The sequence below is a fragment of the Corylus avellana genome, chromosome ca6 (assembly GCF_901000735.1).
Source record: "Corylus avellana chromosome ca6, CavTom2PMs-1.0".
Lineage (NCBI taxonomy): Eukaryota > Viridiplantae > Streptophyta > Magnoliopsida > Fagales > Betulaceae > Corylus > Corylus avellana.
Window position 1 is genome coordinate 581752 of NC_081546.1, and position 17971 is coordinate 599722.

The 17971-nt window shown below is 36.0% G+C and overlaps 3 protein-coding genes across 3 annotated transcripts; all 3 read left to right on the forward strand.

Moving 5' to 3' along the window:
* The first annotated feature begins 382 nt into the window (after window positions 1-382).
* LOC132183862 (transcription factor TGA2.3) lies at window positions 383-4897 on the forward strand. The gene is made up of 11 exons (XM_059597320.1): window positions 383-681; window positions 1000-1103; window positions 1252-1325; window positions 1441-1617; window positions 2233-2310; window positions 2622-2681; window positions 3329-3406; window positions 3515-3572; window positions 3672-3943; window positions 4035-4280; window positions 4396-4897. Exons 1-11 carry the CDS (start codon window positions 596-598, stop codon window positions 4540-4542), a joined length of 1380 nt encoding a protein of 459 aa, XP_059453303.1. The 5' UTR covers window positions 383-595; the 3' UTR covers window positions 4543-4897.
* A 904-nt stretch (window positions 4898-5801) lies between these two features.
* Window positions 5802-6913, forward strand: LOC132183898 (protein PLANT CADMIUM RESISTANCE 2-like). Its single transcript, XM_059597365.1, has 4 exons — window positions 5802-5991; window positions 6122-6193; window positions 6328-6540; window positions 6837-6913. The coding sequence occupies exons 1-4, from the start codon at window positions 5802-5804 to the stop codon at window positions 6911-6913; spliced, it is 552 nt and encodes a 183-aa protein (XP_059453348.1).
* Window positions 6914-10770: 3857 nt separating this feature from the next.
* LOC132184743 (probable carboxylesterase 6) lies at window positions 10771-12152 on the forward strand. The gene has a single exon (XM_059598483.1). The coding sequence runs from the start codon at window positions 10801-10803 to the stop codon at window positions 11842-11844; it is 1044 nt and encodes a 347-aa protein (XP_059454466.1). The 5' UTR covers window positions 10771-10800; the 3' UTR covers window positions 11845-12152.
* The last annotated feature ends 5819 nt before the right edge of the window (window positions 12153-17971 follow it).

Sequence of the window (17971 nt, forward strand, 5' to 3'; positions counted from 1 at the left end):
CTTAATTAAGCACGAGTTATTAGAGCTCCAAGCCTGCAAACCCCTCCAAGAAATCCTTGATTCATTGGGTACACCATCTTACATATAATATATATTACAAGGGCCAATAATAAACCTTAAGGTGAATGCATAAATGGCGTCCACATATTTGAAGGCAGCTTCTATTTCTAGAATGTTTGGATATCTGCTTTCATTGGTGCATACAGAACAATTGGCTTTACTTAAAAGCACATATAATAAAATAAATAAACCCAGCTTTATAGGAGTTAAATGGGAGAGTGAAGTGGACGCACTTTATAAAGAGACATAAAGAGACTCAGATGGGTAATACAGATATGCGTGGGGGGGAGTATTGGGAAACTAAAATCCCAAGTCAGAAAGCAATAATAAAAAGCCTGCTCTCTAAAATTATAAATAAAGGAGCCGTACTGATACGCTATCCGTTCTTAAAGATACCTCAAGATTTTCTTCACTGCACTGCACTGCACTGCCCGGCCCCATTTCTTCTCTTCTTCTTCTTCTTCGTCTCGAACCAAAAATTTCTTCCTTTCTACTTTCTGTAAGGAGAGGAATCTTTAAGAGAAAGACAGAGTGTATGTTTAGTACCCAACAAAACAAAACAAAAATGCAGAGCTTCAAAGCTAACCCCCAACTCTATTGCCACTCTTCCTACTTTCATCGGTTTGTTGCTCTCTCTCTCTCTCTCTCTCTCTATATATATATATATATATATATAAAACATTCACCGACTCAAGACACAAGCCCAGAAATATATATATATGGCTCCATCAAAACAGATGATAATATATATATATATATATTTCTGGGCTTGTGTCCTGAATGTTTTATATATATATATATATATATATATATATATATATATATATTTCTGGGCTTGTGTCTTGAGTCGGTGAATGTTTTTTGTTTAGCAAGTGTTGTGTTTTGGTGTGACAAAGTGTTTTGTAAAAGAAGGTGTCTCTATATCTATGTGTAAAACAGAGGAGATGGAAGTGGGAGAGACCAGACGCACTTTACGGATCTTGGAGAGCTTGAACAATCCGCTGCTGCTTTTCATCACCATGATGCTGTTGATTTAAGCCCAAGTATTCTCTTTCTACGCTGTCTCTTTTTATGGGGAGAGTACATTAATATTTTTTTTTTTAATATACATATTATATGTGTTTTTCTCTTTCTTTCTCTGAAAAGTTCATTTTCTCTAACCGCTTCTAACATTAAAAAAATTCATTGCAGCCTCAATCTTCAATGTAAAATCGGTCAGTGTTGCTGGTGTTCCTAATCACCTTCAATATGGAGCCTTGAACACGGTACTCATTCCCACCAACTTCTCTAGAGGCATACATAAACTTGAGAGGAGTATATGATCAAGTTTCGATCCTTCTTTATTGATTGGTGTACATTTTTGGGGTTGTCTTTGTGTAGAGCATTAGCTGTGTGGACACCGGGCAGCAAGTCGTGTACCAGAAGGGGAATATCACGACTGGTACAAAGCTGGGAAACGGGCACCATATCGAGAGCTGGGGTGAGTCAGGCATGGCTGCAGACACTAGCCAACAAACTGACACCTCCACAGACGTTGACACCGATGATAAAAACCAAGTGGGTGCCTGTTTCTTCTACCTATCCACTGCTTTATGTTGTAGGAATCTTTGAGCTTAATGGTGGGTCAGCTTAGGATTGAGGACTTTTTACTGTTTGTTTACGTCGCGTTGTCATTCTTCACTGTATAGTGTATGCCGTATAATTTTACTTTTTTTTTTACACATGCCGTATGTTGTGGAGGTTTGTTAAAATTTTTGTCTCTTGTCTTGGTTTCTCTTCTCAAAACGAACCCAAACAGAGCAGTCCTAAAACACACACAGAAGCAGACACTCCTTAAAAACACACACAAAAAAAAAAAAAAACAGTTTTTACTTTATGTTCCCATTAATGAACACATACTTTTTTGTTTGTGTTGTGGGTATTTTAGTCTATTAATTAGTGGGTTCCACAGTATCATAAACTAAATTAGCTGACAAGTGACAATCCTCGACTGATGGTTATCAGACGATTCTAATTTATGGTTCTGTTGGAATAAAAATGGCTCCCTTGGTGAAATATTTGAAAATGTAATGTGGCAAGGATGACATTTATGTATTGCAGTTGAGCTCCTTATTTGAAGTTCAAAGTTTGTTTGTTGGAAATTTCTGATGGTGGATCTTGATTGTGTTGTAGTTTCATGGAGTTCATAGTGGAGGACTTATGGCTGTAGATTCAATGGATCAATCTAAGGCAAAAGCTGGTGATCAAAAGGTTACTGACAGTAATGTTACTTCGATAGTTTGTGGTTATTATCCAGTTTTGTGTTTAAAGACTTTTAAAATCAAACTTAAGCTGATGCCATGACCTAGTCTCCCCTTCAATATGTGGGGCTGAACATGTAGAATTTTTAATCCAATACAATGTTAATCACCAGATGTAAATGTTCTAATATAATTTTAAAATCACCTATTGCTTCAAAAGTTTAAATTGATGGAAAAAAAAAATATGAATTTTATAATTTAATTGATACTCTAACAAGGTTCATGTTATTTATTTATTTTTTTGTGTTCACTCTTTTGCAGACGCTTAGAAGGCTGGCTCAAAATCGAGAAGCTGCAAGGAAGAGTCGATTGAGAAAGAAGGTAATTCCTCTGTGCTAGTCTATATTATGATTCTTCTTTACATTGGATTAATGAGATTTTCTTTTTAAAGCTTTGTTGATCTTCATTTTTCAAGTGACATATGTGGCTCCATCTCATATCTATTAATTTGATCTATAAAATCCAAGATGCTAATGCTTTGCTTTTTGGTCATGCTTTATTCCATTTTCCCAGTTACTATCATGGCTAAAACTCATATTGGTGGCTATGCTATTATGTGATATGCATATAAAATAGGAAAATGTCTAAATTCAATTGCTTTGACTCATCATTCTTAAGCAATATATTGAGGGAAATAGTAAAAAGCACATTGGTGGCCGTTCTATGGTTTGTAAGTTGCTATTGACTTAATAAATGCCCTGCATATTATTTCAGTTAATAACCTGTTGATTGGATTTAAATCCCGTTCTTAATCTAATCTTTCATTATCCTTGGTGAATTCTTTGTTTCAGTAATCAGTGTTTGGTACTTGCTTCTATTTCTTCCAATATTATTAGGTTACCTTTTGGTCAGAACGATACCATGCTAGGTGCCCTCTGAATTTAGTTATTTACCACTTCTTTGTGGGTGATATTAATTTAATGAAATAAAACATAATTGGATCATTCATGAATTTTGGTTTTGGACAGGCATATGTCCAGCAGCTAGAGAATAGTCGACTCAAGCTTACACAGCTAGAGCAAGAGCTCCAACGAGCACGCCAACAGGTGCAATGAGTTCTTGTTTCCATATATTTCTTTTTTGTGGGTGTTCTTTATTTTCTTTACCATTGCTAACTTAATTTTTTTCTTCTTGGGTTTGATATTATAATACAGGGTATTTTTATTGCAAGTGGATTTTCAGGGGATCATAGTCGGTCAATTACTGGGAATGGTAAGGGATTTTGGGCTCATGTATATTCATTCATTGTTGGCTGATACTGAAATGGTATGTTTTGATCCTGCAACTTCCTGTAAATAATTCTACTTTCAGGGGCCTTAGCCTTTGACATGGACTATGCACGCTGGCTTGATGAGCATCAAAGGCTGATCAGTGATCTAAGATCAGCTGTGAACTCTCATATGGGTGATAATGAATTGCATCTTCTTGTTGATGGTGTAATGGCACATCACGATGAAATTTTCAGGCTAAAGAGCATTGGTGCAAAGGCCGATGTATTTCACATGCTTTCTGGCATGTGGAAAACGCCTGCAGAAAGGTGTTTCATGTGGTTGGGAGGATTCCGTTCATCTGAACTTCTCAAGGTGATTTATTGTTTGATAGTTTTGGATGCACAAAAATCAGCCTTCCTCTGCTGGCTGACTAAAAACTAACAATTTGTTTTTGGAAATTCAGATACTTGGGAGCCACCTTGAACCTTTAACAGATCAACAGGTGATGGGTATATGTAATTTGCAGCAATCCTCCCAACAGGCTGAAGATGCCTTATCTCAAGGGATGGAAGCTTTGCAACAATCTCTAGTAGAGACACTTTCTTCTGCCTCTTTGGGCCCGGCTGGTTCTGGAAATGTTGCCGACTACATGGGACAAATGGCAATTGCAATGGGAAAGCTTGCAACCCTTGAGAATTTCCTTCACCAAGTAATAAACTTAACCCCTCTATCTCTCTCTCTCTCTATCTCTGTATAAGCAGATTCATACATGCTAGGACATTGGTAATTTGTAACTATAAACCCTGTAATTTATTTCTTGCTAGGCTGACCTTTTGAGACAGCAAACTCTGCAACAAATGCATCGAATTTTGACCACTCGTCAAGCTGCTCGCGCACTTCTTGTTATCAGTGATTACATATCACGTCTCCGGGCACTCAGTTCATTATGGTTAGCACGCCCTAGGGAATGACATTAAAGAAAATTGTTCCACAGAATCATGCCTTTGACTTCGCTTAGGCTTCTTACATGATTAGTCGGCCATCTATCCTCTGTTAGGGACCCTCCAGAAGTTCTGGGAGCATGAAGATGGAGAACGATAATGCGGACTGGGCCATGAAATTGCTTTCTATTGTCTGCATTTCTAGTATGCCATTGATCATAGATAAGGTTCTGTTCTTGGCTCATGGAGATGTCTTAGTGGTGGATCTCTTGAATTTTGTAATTAAGTCCTGTCAGGTTTGGATGGATTACTGATTACCACCAAATAATGCTACATTTTTCTTGTATCCAATGCACGTGGTCACCCAAGCATTATCTTTAGTTTATACATGAAGTTGAAGCCTAATTCTAAGCAAACCAAATGGATGCGAAAGACCTTGATATTCAGTTTTTCTTAGCATCCTTCTCACTTGTCAGCCTATTCAACGTACGTGGTTACACCATGAATAATCTTAAAGTATTCACTTTGAATCATGAATTAGGAATAATTTAGGATTGTTTGTGCTTAAATAAAAGGTAAAACGTCATTAAGAGATAGTTTAATCGGTCAAAAATCACAATTTTATAAAGTGGAGATCACTAGTAGGCCAATGGGTATGTCTTGAGATATCGATTAAAATAAACCCATGGCTCGATCATGCTCGAACACACAAAAGCCCACCACTAGGGAGCCGTAGAAAAAAAAACCTCAGTTACACCGCACCTCGTTTCTTCTTTCTATTTTTCTCATGACTTAACAATAAGAGACTACTTATTTCACGAGCGACCCGCTGAAGAGGCTTGAAACAAAAGGAATTCCCAAAATTGAAATTAAGGATATTGTTTCCAATCTTAGGCTCCATCGAGTCCATTCTATTGTGACTGTAAAACTAGGCCCATATTTTCAGGATCAAGCCCAGATGAAACAATTAGCCACTCCCAGTAGGTCGTGGGCAAGGGCCTACCGTATGCTCCAAAAAATCGGCCCAGCCCATGCAAGATTCATAACCTCCCACAGCCACCAACTATCCAATGAGATGGCCGTGACAATTTCGTGAAGTTGGCGTGATGTTAAGGCCCAATGTTAAGGCCCGCCCCCAGGAAAAATAAAAACGAAAATCCACGTAATCCTATGGACGGTTTCCCAAGCCCAACCGCTCATACACGAAGAGACACGTTGGTTAGAACAAACATAGTGACTTCAAAAGCCGATTCACACACGCACACAGACACTGGTATTGTTCTTCAAGAATGAGTACTGAGATCGAGGAGTCATGGGCTCAGGCACCATCAGCGCCGCCTCAACCACCACTTTCCTTGGATTTGGATCACCCTGGGCCTCTTACAAAGCAAACAAATCCTGCCTCCTCTAACTTGAATTCACATTCTCCAGTACCTTGGTCCTCTGGTCTCTGCGATTGTTGCAATGATGTTAGCAGTTGTATGTGCGCTTTTGTCCCTCCTTTGTGCCACACTTCATGGAACTGCATTTTGCTTATTTGTTTTTTGTTTAGATGGGTGCTATTCATTTATATATATCTATATATGTACATATATATGTTCTCTTTCAGGTTGCTTAACGTGCTGGTGCCCATGTGTTACATTTGGGCGCATTGCAGAAATTGTTGATAGAGGATCGACATGTAAGTTTCTAATAAAACAAGATATTGTTGGATTAATTCATGACATATATATATATATATATATATATATATATATATAGGTAGGGAAATTAAAGGGATATGTATGTAAAATATGGTGCGTGCATGAGTTGCAGCATGTGCGATGAGCGGAGCACTTTACACATTAATATTGTGCGTGACGGGTTGCTCGTGTTTGTACTCATGCTTTTACCGATCCAAGTTGAGAGGACAGTATTTCTTGGAGGAGAGCCCATGCACAGATTGCTGCATCCATTGTTGTTGCGAGGAATGTGCTTTGTGTCAAGAGTATAGAGAACTCAAGTCTTGTGGCTTTGACATGTCTATAGGTTAATCCAATCTCTCACTCTACTAGGGTTTTTATTTATTTATTTTATTTATGTGTGTTATCTTATATCACCACTTTACTTGTCTGTGCACTCTAATTTATAGATTACTTAATTGAATCGGAATGTAAATGACGGAGACAATATTTAAGTTCATAAACTTTGCTTTGATACTATATATATTAAGTCACTATTAATTTTAAAATTTAAATTAATAAAAATAAATAAATTTAATAATTTGATTTATATCGTAACATGTTTTATCATTTCGAGTTATCTTTTGGTGTTTCATGGGATAGGATGGCATGGAAACATAGAAAGGCAGAAACGAATTGCTGCAAGTCCTCCGGCAGTACAAGGAGGGATGGCGCGGTAGATCAGCAGCAGTTGTTATTGCAAATGGACTACTTCTTAAGATATATAAAATAGATATCCAGAAAAAAAAAAAAAATGTTACAGCAGGTGTAGTGATATTTAGCTGGAGAATATTTTTCCTAAGCTTCATATTTTTGTGGTTTGTTGTGTTATTATGATCAATGTCAATGTCATACATATCAACAAAGTGTAATAAGTGTGTTATTTTTAGCATTATTTTTTTAAAAACACTACTAATTTTACAAGTTTAATTAGTGGCATTTTTCTATTGTGGTAACTGGTAATTAACCTTAAGTCTGCTAATTTTTTTAAAAATAAATAACGATAAACCATTTTTCAGTGGCATTTTATGCAACTATTGCTAAAAAAAAAAAAAATTAACTCGAACAATTGTCATTTTTTGGTGAGTTAATTATCAGGGGACAAAATCTGGTGGAACAAGTGAAAAGTAACACACATATATCCTAAAACTTTGTACGACTGACCAATATTGGCATCAACATCTTATCAAGTTATCCCATCCTAGCTAGGCCTTAGCTAGGGAATATTTATAAACCATAATGGTTATTTGAATACTGTGTACGATAGCTAAAATATGAGGATAGGATTTCTCGGCCCCTTAGATAACGGATTTTTATATATATTCTTTTCTTAGTGACTCGTGGGTTTGGTTGCTAAGGCCAGAGGGGGCCGGGGTGAGAGATTCAATTTCAAACCAATAAGTTTTGATTCATGATATGAAGTGTAACCTACAGCCCATTCTGGTTGATGGGTGCAGATTTGAGATTACTCCCTTCCATGTTTACAGCACGTGCATCATTTTCTGTTCTATCTGTCTTATCTATTATTAGATGCAATGGAGCCGATCAAGAAGAATGAAGGAAAGTGGGAATGTGTAAAGGAATAAAGATGGCTTACCATTTGCATGTTCTCTCCAGATTCCTTTTTCGAACATATCTATATATCATTGTACTTTACTTTGGAAAAAGTTTGAGCCTTGAGGTGCTGAGTGTCACGTAGTATATATATATATAGTGAGTGATCCAAAAAATTTAGCAAATAAAATTCAATAAAAAACTCAAGTATTTAGTGACTAACATGGTAAGTATAATGTAAATTGTCACGTCAGTTTATAAAAAAGTATATTCCTAACAACACTTTTTACTCATTTTTTAAAAAAAAAGAGAAATGCATGTACCAATTGAGCTTGGCAATTCTTAGTGGAAGTACAAGGTTTTTGTATGGTCTAACCTTAACCAAAACCTTATGGCTATGTTTGATACATTGGAATGGTCATTCCTTTGGGAATATAAATGGGTATTACTAGAAATACATTCATCTTGTGATAAATAAGGCATAATGGGCTTGCTCATATATATATATATATATATAATTGGTTTGAAATGGGTGGTGTAAAAGTAAAAGTAAAAGGACGCGTGAATGTGAATCGATTGGGGCATTGACAAGCCGAAGTGTTTGACCCAAAGAAGCATGATTGAAATACTTTAAGCGCGCGAAATACATGCCCATTGTCGATCCATTGAGGAGCATGTTCCGTGGACGTCCGGGAAGCAGGGAGGGACCGCCCTTTCCTTGTGAAAAGTTGCCATTGTTTTTCCAAAAGCAACTTCATGGGCGCGCGACTTCCCCATATGCTTTCCCAAGCCCACAGACTCTCTCCAAAGTCTCAACGTGGAACAAAAATTTCCAACCCCTATAATTCACTTACTCGATAATGCCCCACAACTTCACCCGAAAAGATGTTATTGGGAGGCAACCTAAAGTTAGACCTGTGGCGTTTTTTTGACTCCAGAACATGCCATTGTTTCTCATAAATTGTCAACTATATTGTCATGCCACCATTCCATTCTGTATGGACATGACAAGATTTCCTCCTGGCTAGCTCCTGCAACTATATATATATATATAGAAATAGTAATGGTTGTTGCATATTTAGCCCTTACATTTATATACGTCACAACCCACTATTTTCTAGAAGCCGTCTCTTGGAACTTCTCATCAGAAAATAGTTTTGCTGCTTGCTGGTTGTTTATGTTTTTTATTTTGAATAAGAAATTTCTTATCTCTAGATCTGCCCTCATGAGTGAGAAGGAATAATTAGGTGTAAGAGGTTATTTCTCACGACCTGAATAATTAGGTGTGATTGGTTATTTCTCATGGCTGGTTTAAATAAATTTGTTAAAAAATTTAGCTACCCATGTCTTAGATCTAGTCTGTTCGGAGCAGATCATCTCTTTAACTGTATTTGCACATGGGTTAGTGAAAGATTGAAGTCATAGATAACACCTGATTGTAAGAATTGTTGTTTGTATCTATGACTTTGTAACTTCATAACATGTGGCTATGATTTTGGCAAAGCTTTATGCTTTGTGCTGTAAAAACTTTTTACTCTACTCTATAAGAGCTTTATGCTTGTGATATTTAATCAATGAAATCCTCAAATTTCCATTAAAAAAAAACACCCACTATTTTTTTTCTCGTTCCTTTTTATGAGTGAGATAAAGAAAAAAGAAAGGGTTTCAATTCATGACCCGTATATGCTATATTGTTGAGTTGAGTACTACACTCTCATCTCACCTTTATTAATCTATTTGGGTGCTTCAATTTTTTTTAAAAAATGTTAATTTAATAATTACTTTTTATTGTCACATTATTTAATTAATTCTACTACAATTATAGAGGAATTTACTACGTAGCATTACTCTTCTCATAATTTGGGCCTAAAGCAGTAAAGCACCATAATTTAAGGCGGTGATGATATATAATCTGGTAAATAATCACACATGGCCGGTTAGAGGAAGTGGCGGTGATGATGGCGCGTTTTCAAACGTGTTAATGGTAATAATAAAGGTCTGGACACTTAGGTTAAGATAAATTTCTGTGACACTAATTATAGCGTTGCACTAAAGGATTAGCTAGCATTAGCGTCGCAGTAATTGTGGCATTTAAGGATTGGCTAGTACTGGTGGGTGAGAATGTTATTCGTTGCAACAGTAGTTGATAGTGAGATTGCAATGGTAAAAGGGCGGTGGCTGCAGAGAGGGGGCGGCAAGCAACTATAATTATGTCGTTAAAAATAAATGCTGACAAAGAAATTTAGTAAGCGTAAGCTCATGCCACGTGTAATAAACATTAATGTCCGTAATTTGTTGTAACTTCAATATGGTCGTGTCATATTCTTTAGGAGTAGCTTAATCAACTATATATATATATATATATATATATTGTCATGTCATGTATTAAGTTTGATTCTTTGAACACATTGAATTGATAATTGAGGTTGGGCCCAACCACCAACTTATGAGGGTTTTTTTTTTTTTTTTTTTTTGGGTGCTAGAGAGAATGGTGAAAATAATTTTGAGTATATTGTGTTTAAAATTGTTTATTAATATATATTTTATTTAAAAAAAAATTATCAAATAATAAGCTCAATAAATTAGTTCCTTTTGTTAATGTTTTTCAAAAGAAGTTTTTTATTTGAAAAGTAATTTTTATGTGATATAATTTATAAATGTGAAAATAAGTTTGAATATTTTGTATTTTTTATTGTTGAAGATATTTTTATCTAAAAAAAAAAAAAAAAAGACGGAAAAGGAAAAAGTATTTGCCCAAATGGGGGTAGGAAAGTGATTGAAGTCCTCCCACGGGTTCCACACTCTGAACCCACGTGAAGAGCTGTAGTGAATTCGGAGTTGCCCACTTGGCACGACAAGGAAGGTTAGCCGTTGATCCTTTCTTACCCTCTGATATCCAAACCCTGGCCTTACCTTTTCATCTCCTATATATATAAGCAACTCCAAAGACCATTTTATAACCTAAAATATTATATATTCCAAGTTTCGACTTCTTCATTTTGATTCACATTCTATGAGACAAAAAAGAATGGCTGCCATTAGCCTAGATCCAACCCTAAGCCTGCAACGTATTGGCAAAGACAGTCCTCACCGTCACCGGGCTGTGATCGAGGAAATTGAAGGCCTCATAAGAGTGTACGACGATGGACATGTGGAAAGACCCCAGGTTGTTCCATGTGTCACAAGCACACTGTCTTTGGAGCTTGGGGTGACTTCTCGGGACATGGTCATTGACAAGTTCACAAACATTTGGGCACGTTTTTACGTCCCAGCAGCTGCGTCATCATCCCATGGGAACCTCCCTTTGCTTGTCTATTTCCATGGAGGCGGCTTTTGTATTGGCTCCGCTGCTTGGAGCTGCTACCATGAGTTTTTAGCAAGATTATCAGCAAAAGCCGGTTGCCTGATCATGTCGGTAAACTATCGTCTGGCGCCGGAAAATCCTCTTCCGGCCGCTTATGAAGACGGGTTAACGGCTCTTATTTGGTTGAAACAACAGTCTTTACGTGGGTCGTCTAGTGATCAATACTGGTGGTCTAGCCTTTGTAATTTCTCTAAAATATTCCTAGCCGGTGATAGCGCCGGCGCCAATATAGCACACAATGTGGCCACACGGCTCTGCTCCAACAATGCAATGTCTTTGAAGCCTTTAAGTCTAAAGGGTACTATTTTAATACAGCCATTTTTCGGCGGAGAGGCTCGGACACACTCAGAGAATTATATGGTTCAGCCGCCTCGTTCGGCTCTGAGCTTAGCCGCTTCCGATGCATATTGGCGATTGGCTTTGCCAGCTGGGGCTAATCGTGACCATCCATGGTGCAACCCTTCGTGCAAGGAATTGAAGGCTGTAAAGCATTTGCCTGCGATGGTGTGCATATCGGAGATGGATATATTGAAAGATAGAAACATGGAGTTGTGCAGAGCTTTGGGTAAGAGTAGCGAGTACGTGGTGTATAAAGGTGTAGGCCATGCATTTCAGGTACTGAGTAGGACCCAGCTCTCACAAATCCGAACCCTTGAAATGGTGGCTGATATCAAGGCCTTTATTACTCGATGACTCATCTCTGTCTACATGTGCTTTTGTTTTCACTTTTGAGGCAAATAAATTTCTTTTTCATTCTCACCACAATTTCTTGAAAAATATGTAAATTAAGCTTTCTTCCTCTTTTCTTCTCCCCTAAGGAAAATAATATAAGCTAAACTTTATGTCCTGTAGATGCCCTTTTGATTTACGTTTTTGCAGGCTTTGTCATGTGCAATGTTGGGTAGTGCATGTATTAAAGATTTGCATATTATTGCTTCTTCTTGTACTATGTCCCTGTTTTTGATGTGATGCATTATTGGACACTTGGTTCTGTTAATATTCGTAAAGAGATTCCACTTACTTTAATGTCCGAATTATGTAAGAGTGATGTCCCAATTGTGTGAGAGAATTAATATAAGAGTCTATCTACTCAAGTAAATTTTGATATGATTTTCATTTGTTATAAGAATTGTCTTGCATTTCAATTTGATCAGCAAATTGTTGAGAATTCGGATACATTAAAATGAATCCATCTTGTTGTAAAGTACATTTCAAACCAAATGTTTGTATATATCATTTGATATCAAAGCCAAACACCACGTTATTTATGGGTTTGAATCACAAAAGAAGCGACCTATAAGCTGTATTAAAATACTAATAGATAAGTGAAAAACCAAAAGAGAAAGGGTTATTATTGAGTTAATATCAATAGAGTGAGTTGCCGTGGATGTCGGCTGCGAAAACGTGGTGGTATGTTACAATCCTTGTGTCCCACATATGTTAAGCATAATCTTAAATATGTATATAAGATCTTTGATACCTTCTCGTTGCAGGTTAGCTTTCAAAAATGAGTTATATCCAAACTTTATATCAAAATACAACAACACTACTTCCGACCAGCCTTAATGGTGGAGGACTGGCTTAGAATATTGAAGACATAACAATATTAGTACCTTTTAAGTTGGAATTATTGCATATTTTTGCTTCTTTACCTTTGAAAGTGGAATTTGAAAACTTGAAGTTGTGGCAATTTAATTGCCCTACGTTTTGAAGTTAAATATCGTCGGTCTGAGGCATTGGGACGCTTGCTGTCACTTTCAGCATCCTTCTCTATCGTGGGTATGACCGATTTCCACTAACACACCCATAGATGATAGACCATATATAGTTGTGCTTATGTAATCATTGTCCTTTGTTCAAAGTTATGGTAGCGTTGACATTTGAAATGCAAAGAAGAAAGAAATCATACAGATTTTAAAGTCAAATTCCATTTTGAGAGTGGAGAAAGAGGGAGGAGTTTACATTTGATTTGACTGTTACTTTCTTCATTCTTATCCTTGGTTTTTTTTTACAATTTCTTTCTTTTTTCTTTTCTTTACTACAGCTTCTATTACAATTATCTTAATGTTGACTTGGAACTCGTTTATCGAAAATGATTAAAACAATTTAATCAAGAGAAATGTTACGGGTACCAATAAATAAGTTTTACATTAATTTATTACGTATTTCTTGGTAAAAGATTTAGCACCCATAACATATTTTTTTCACTAATTATGAACTATAATCATGTTAGTTTGTAAATGAGTTTATAGTAAGACCGACTTTGTTAGAAGAGCAATATTAATATCAGATACCTTTGACTTCGTTATATGGGAGATGGAGAAATAACGGGTTCGTTTGCAATAGGATTTGTCGATTTGATAATGATGTTTGGTTTACTTATCTCTTAATGTTGTCACTGGTTAGTTACTTTAATGGCCGACAATTTTAATAACATAATGGTTAAGATACTCATCCAAAATGATTGTGGCTCAGGGCTAAGACAACATCTCGGTGGTGCCTCTTTAGGGGTCATTTGGCTGTTCCAATTAAGGAAATCATGAAATTACTGCTACAATCCTTTGTGTTTCTGCTCTCTATAGGTCATTGAATTAGATTTTTATTTTCATCCGAAATGGTCTGTTTTGTTAAAAAAAAAAAGGGAGGGAGGGGGAGGGGAGGGGATGGCTTATTTAATTATTACCTTTTTTAGTGGGAGCTTATTTAATTATTAAAAGTATATGCCTTGAACAGTTTTGTTAGATATATACTCCTAACTTTTAGGGTAAGTTTTTCTGATATTTAATGAGCTAGCCCTTGCATGATTATGTTTTCTAACAGCTGGCCAAGAATATTACATATATAGCAAATTTTTAGACATAATATTATAGTGTAATCTAGATAGTTTACATAATCTCTCGAATTAAATAGGAACTAGGTAGGTCCTTAGAGGGAACCTCGACCTTCTTTAAACATATAACTCCTAACACAATTAAAACCGAAATGACCCGCTTTGTGTGTTTTTCGTTTTTATTTTCTTGTATTGTTGTTTTTCTATTTTGTATTTCCTTTTAAGTTCTCCTGTAGTTTGTTTTCTTTGCTGTAATTTCTTTTCCTGCATTTGTTTTGTTGTTCCCTTTATTTCCCTGTATGGTTTTTCTTTTTGCTTGTAACAAGGTTCTCTCTTCCTGCTTTGGTGTGCCCGGTTACTACCCGTTATTACTGGTCCAAACCCTTGGGTTGTGGATGTGAACTGTATCCTGACTTTCGGGTCGAAGAGGATAAGTATCGGCTGAGAGGTTCTGCTCTCAAGGCCGAGGAATAAGCGCTACCTATACATTAGATGGTGTCTGTTTGATACAAGTCTAATTTTTAAACCTGATAATTAGTCATAGGTTAGCGGATGCTTTTGTTATGGTTGATTTGGTCTGTTGTTGATGACCGCATCTTTAGCTTCGACTATGATTTACTTCAGAGTCTTTTGCTTTGTTTGTAAGAGCTTTATGCTCGTGACTTTTATCAATGAATGAGTATAGTATGTTCCCTTTCAAAAAAAAAAAAAAACCGAAATGAATTCTTTTTTTTTTTTTAACTTGTCCGCACAAGAAAAAGGAGGGAGATTCGAACTAATGACCTTCGCTTTATTAGGCGTGATCCCAACCGATTGAGCTACTTATTAGAAACTAAAGTGGGCAGTTGTTGAAAGCTAGTAAAATGCTATTTTCCAATTTTCTCAATTGGAAAATATTACAGTAGTCGTATTGCAGTACTGTAGTAAATAATATTTCTCAATCAATGCCCTATATAAGCTCACATACCCAGTAACATATACTTCCAGCGTACCAATTAACAACAAAGACAAAGAGGCCTATAAATAAACCAAGATTTCGACAGTCCACGGACAAAGGCTACCTGAGTTTTATAGTTTTATGGAAACTTTGATGTTGTTTTTTCTCTTCCTCGACTGCTTCCACATTTCTTGAAACAGCATGAGAATTAGATGAACATACAACAATGTTCATCGTGTGATGCTGGAAGGCTTGAGATGAATGCAAATGGCGGTATAAGCTTGTATTTATAGAAATAAAGGGGGTAGCCTGGTAGGTATAACGCTAGCTATTGCGTACGTAATCAACATTTATTTTGGTAGTTGACGGTCTGTGGCGGGCAAGCCACCATTCTAAGTTAACAATGTCACAACCCCCAACCCCCAGCCGGTACCTACTAACCACAGTGATGAGAGATTATTGATTTGGTCCGTTTGGATTTTCGGTTTCAAAAGAAGCGATTTGGAAATGCGTCTTTTAAAAATGTAATCAAGTGTTAGGTAAAATTATGATTTGACCTTTAAAATTACAGTTTAACCTCTAAAATCACATGTTTTTTTAAAATGCATTACATTACTTGCGATTTAAAAATACATATATTTCTACATTTTCAAACCGCAATGTTGTTTAAAAGTGCACTCCCAAATGATGATATATTTTTTATGATTTTGTTTAACATCGCACTTTTGGCCTTTGAAATCGTAGGGCCAAAAAGACTTTTAATTTATTTGTGTTAGAGATGACTCTACTTATATATATATATATATATATATATATATATGAAAAATGAGGTACGTAGACTGAATACATGAATGGTAAGGATTTAATAGAGAAAATACATAATAAAAAAAATAGACCTACAATATATACAACTCTGGTCCATATCCGCCATTGGATCTATAGGATCCACATATATATATATATATATATGAGTCCTATAGATCAATAGTTGATTTTTTTTAAATAAATAAATAAATAAAAAAGAAAAGAAAAGGAAAAGTATACATACCCTTCAAACTAGCACTTCATTGTCAATTTCCTCCTCCCTGTCCGGCTGTCCCCCACCACCCCAAAAAAACTACCAATTGTATATCAAAACAGTGTCAATATCCCCCAAGGCCAGTAAAAATATAAAAATGACCTTAAAAAAATTTCAATAAGAAAACAATTTAAAAACAAAACAAAATTTTTTTGATGCTTTATATGTGGATATGTTTTATATAGATTAACTTGGCTTATAAGAAAAGACAGTCATTAGTGTCACCTAATGCCAAACATACCTAATTTTTCGCCCATATTTTCTTACAAATTAATGTTATATATCACACCAATATCTAACAAATTTCTCACCCCTATTAGGATTTTTTTTTTAAAAAAAAAAAATTATAAAAAAAGAAGCTTATCCAAGTGTTATTGCATCTTGCCACATCAGCATAATGAAATATTTGTTAGATATTAATGTAGATAGCATTTCTCTTTTCTTACAGATCTAACCATACGTGAGTAATTTTAAATGACCTACTTATGTCCTACTTGTATTCTACTAAGAATGATGTAGCTATTAAAATCACTCTAGGATCAAAACTTAATAATGATCAATCACAAGTCCAATAGTGATTTTAATAGCTACATCATTCTTTGTAAGACACAAGTAAGCCTCCTAAAATTACTCAACCATACGTCCATACCGAATATCAATTTGAAAAAAGGTAATATTTTGTTGTTATAAGTATTCGTAAAGTGAAAAGTCTAGAATCGGAACTAGAGATTGCCCCCAAACTGATGATTGTAGTATTTTCCTTTAATGCTTGTTCCACCAAAAATTATCATGTTCCACTAACCCTCAACAATTCTAAGAAAGAAAAAAATTAGCGCAGACTTTATTTTTAGCATTTTCTAATATTTAGATCAAGATAAGGTCGATTTTGATGTAAAAAACTTACTTGAGCAATGACTCGGTACCCGGCCCAAAAGTTTATTTTGCAGGTCAGCTCAGCCCTCGTTGCTTTGCTGAATAAAATTAGAAACCAGTTTTCTAGACTGCACTTGCGACAAATAAGTTAGTTACTTGTCCTCAACTTAAGATTCTTCAGAGAAATGAGTGGCATATGTTCAATGACTGGGTACCCAGCCCCCAAGTATGTCATCAACAAATAACAAAGATTCTTCAAGATTTGACGTTGGAACAAAGAAAATTAGTGCCAACACACACAAACCCAACTAATGACTATTAATTTGGCTCATTCTTTAAATGAATGATTTAGAATGCGACAACAATCAAAGAGCGAATAATGGTGGCTTGCATTATAGCGGTTGCCGAACAATCACCTTTGACCATCAACCATACTCGATTTGAAATTTGGGAATGACCAAACCAACTTATTTGGCCACTTGGGTGGTTTGGTCACCCCCAACCCAACCATTAAAGGTGGTTAAACCACCCATTATAATGACTATAATTAGTTTGACCACCCATAACTTGGTATTTGAGAGTTGTCAAACCTTTTTTGGCTAGTGAAATGATTCGACCATTCCAACAGTCATCCCAGTAACTTGTACCCAATACAAGCCATCCATTCTCTCTCTTATGTGTTGTCACGTTTTGGGTTATTCATTTCAAATAAATGACCCAAATTAAAGCTATTCCACCTGTGCAATGGAAACGGAATTGAAATTTAGAGTAGTCAGTCCTTTATACTTGAGAGGTAAAATTGTTCACAAAAAGTGAAATGACAATTCTACCCCTAAAAAATAATGGACTGAAAATGGAGAGAAACTAATTCCCCCGTGCAACGAGATCTCAATCCCTTACACACTAAGAAGCACCTTCATAGTGCTGCATGCACGAAAAGCTGTAACCAAGAGATATCTACCGAGTGACAATGACCTTCCAAAACCTTTGGGCGTTTAAGGATGTTAACCCCACTTGTTTACTTCAAGTAGAGACACTCCAAGTATCTACCGTACCCGAAGATCGTATATGTATTTCTCGCATGTGATCTATTTTTCTGTCC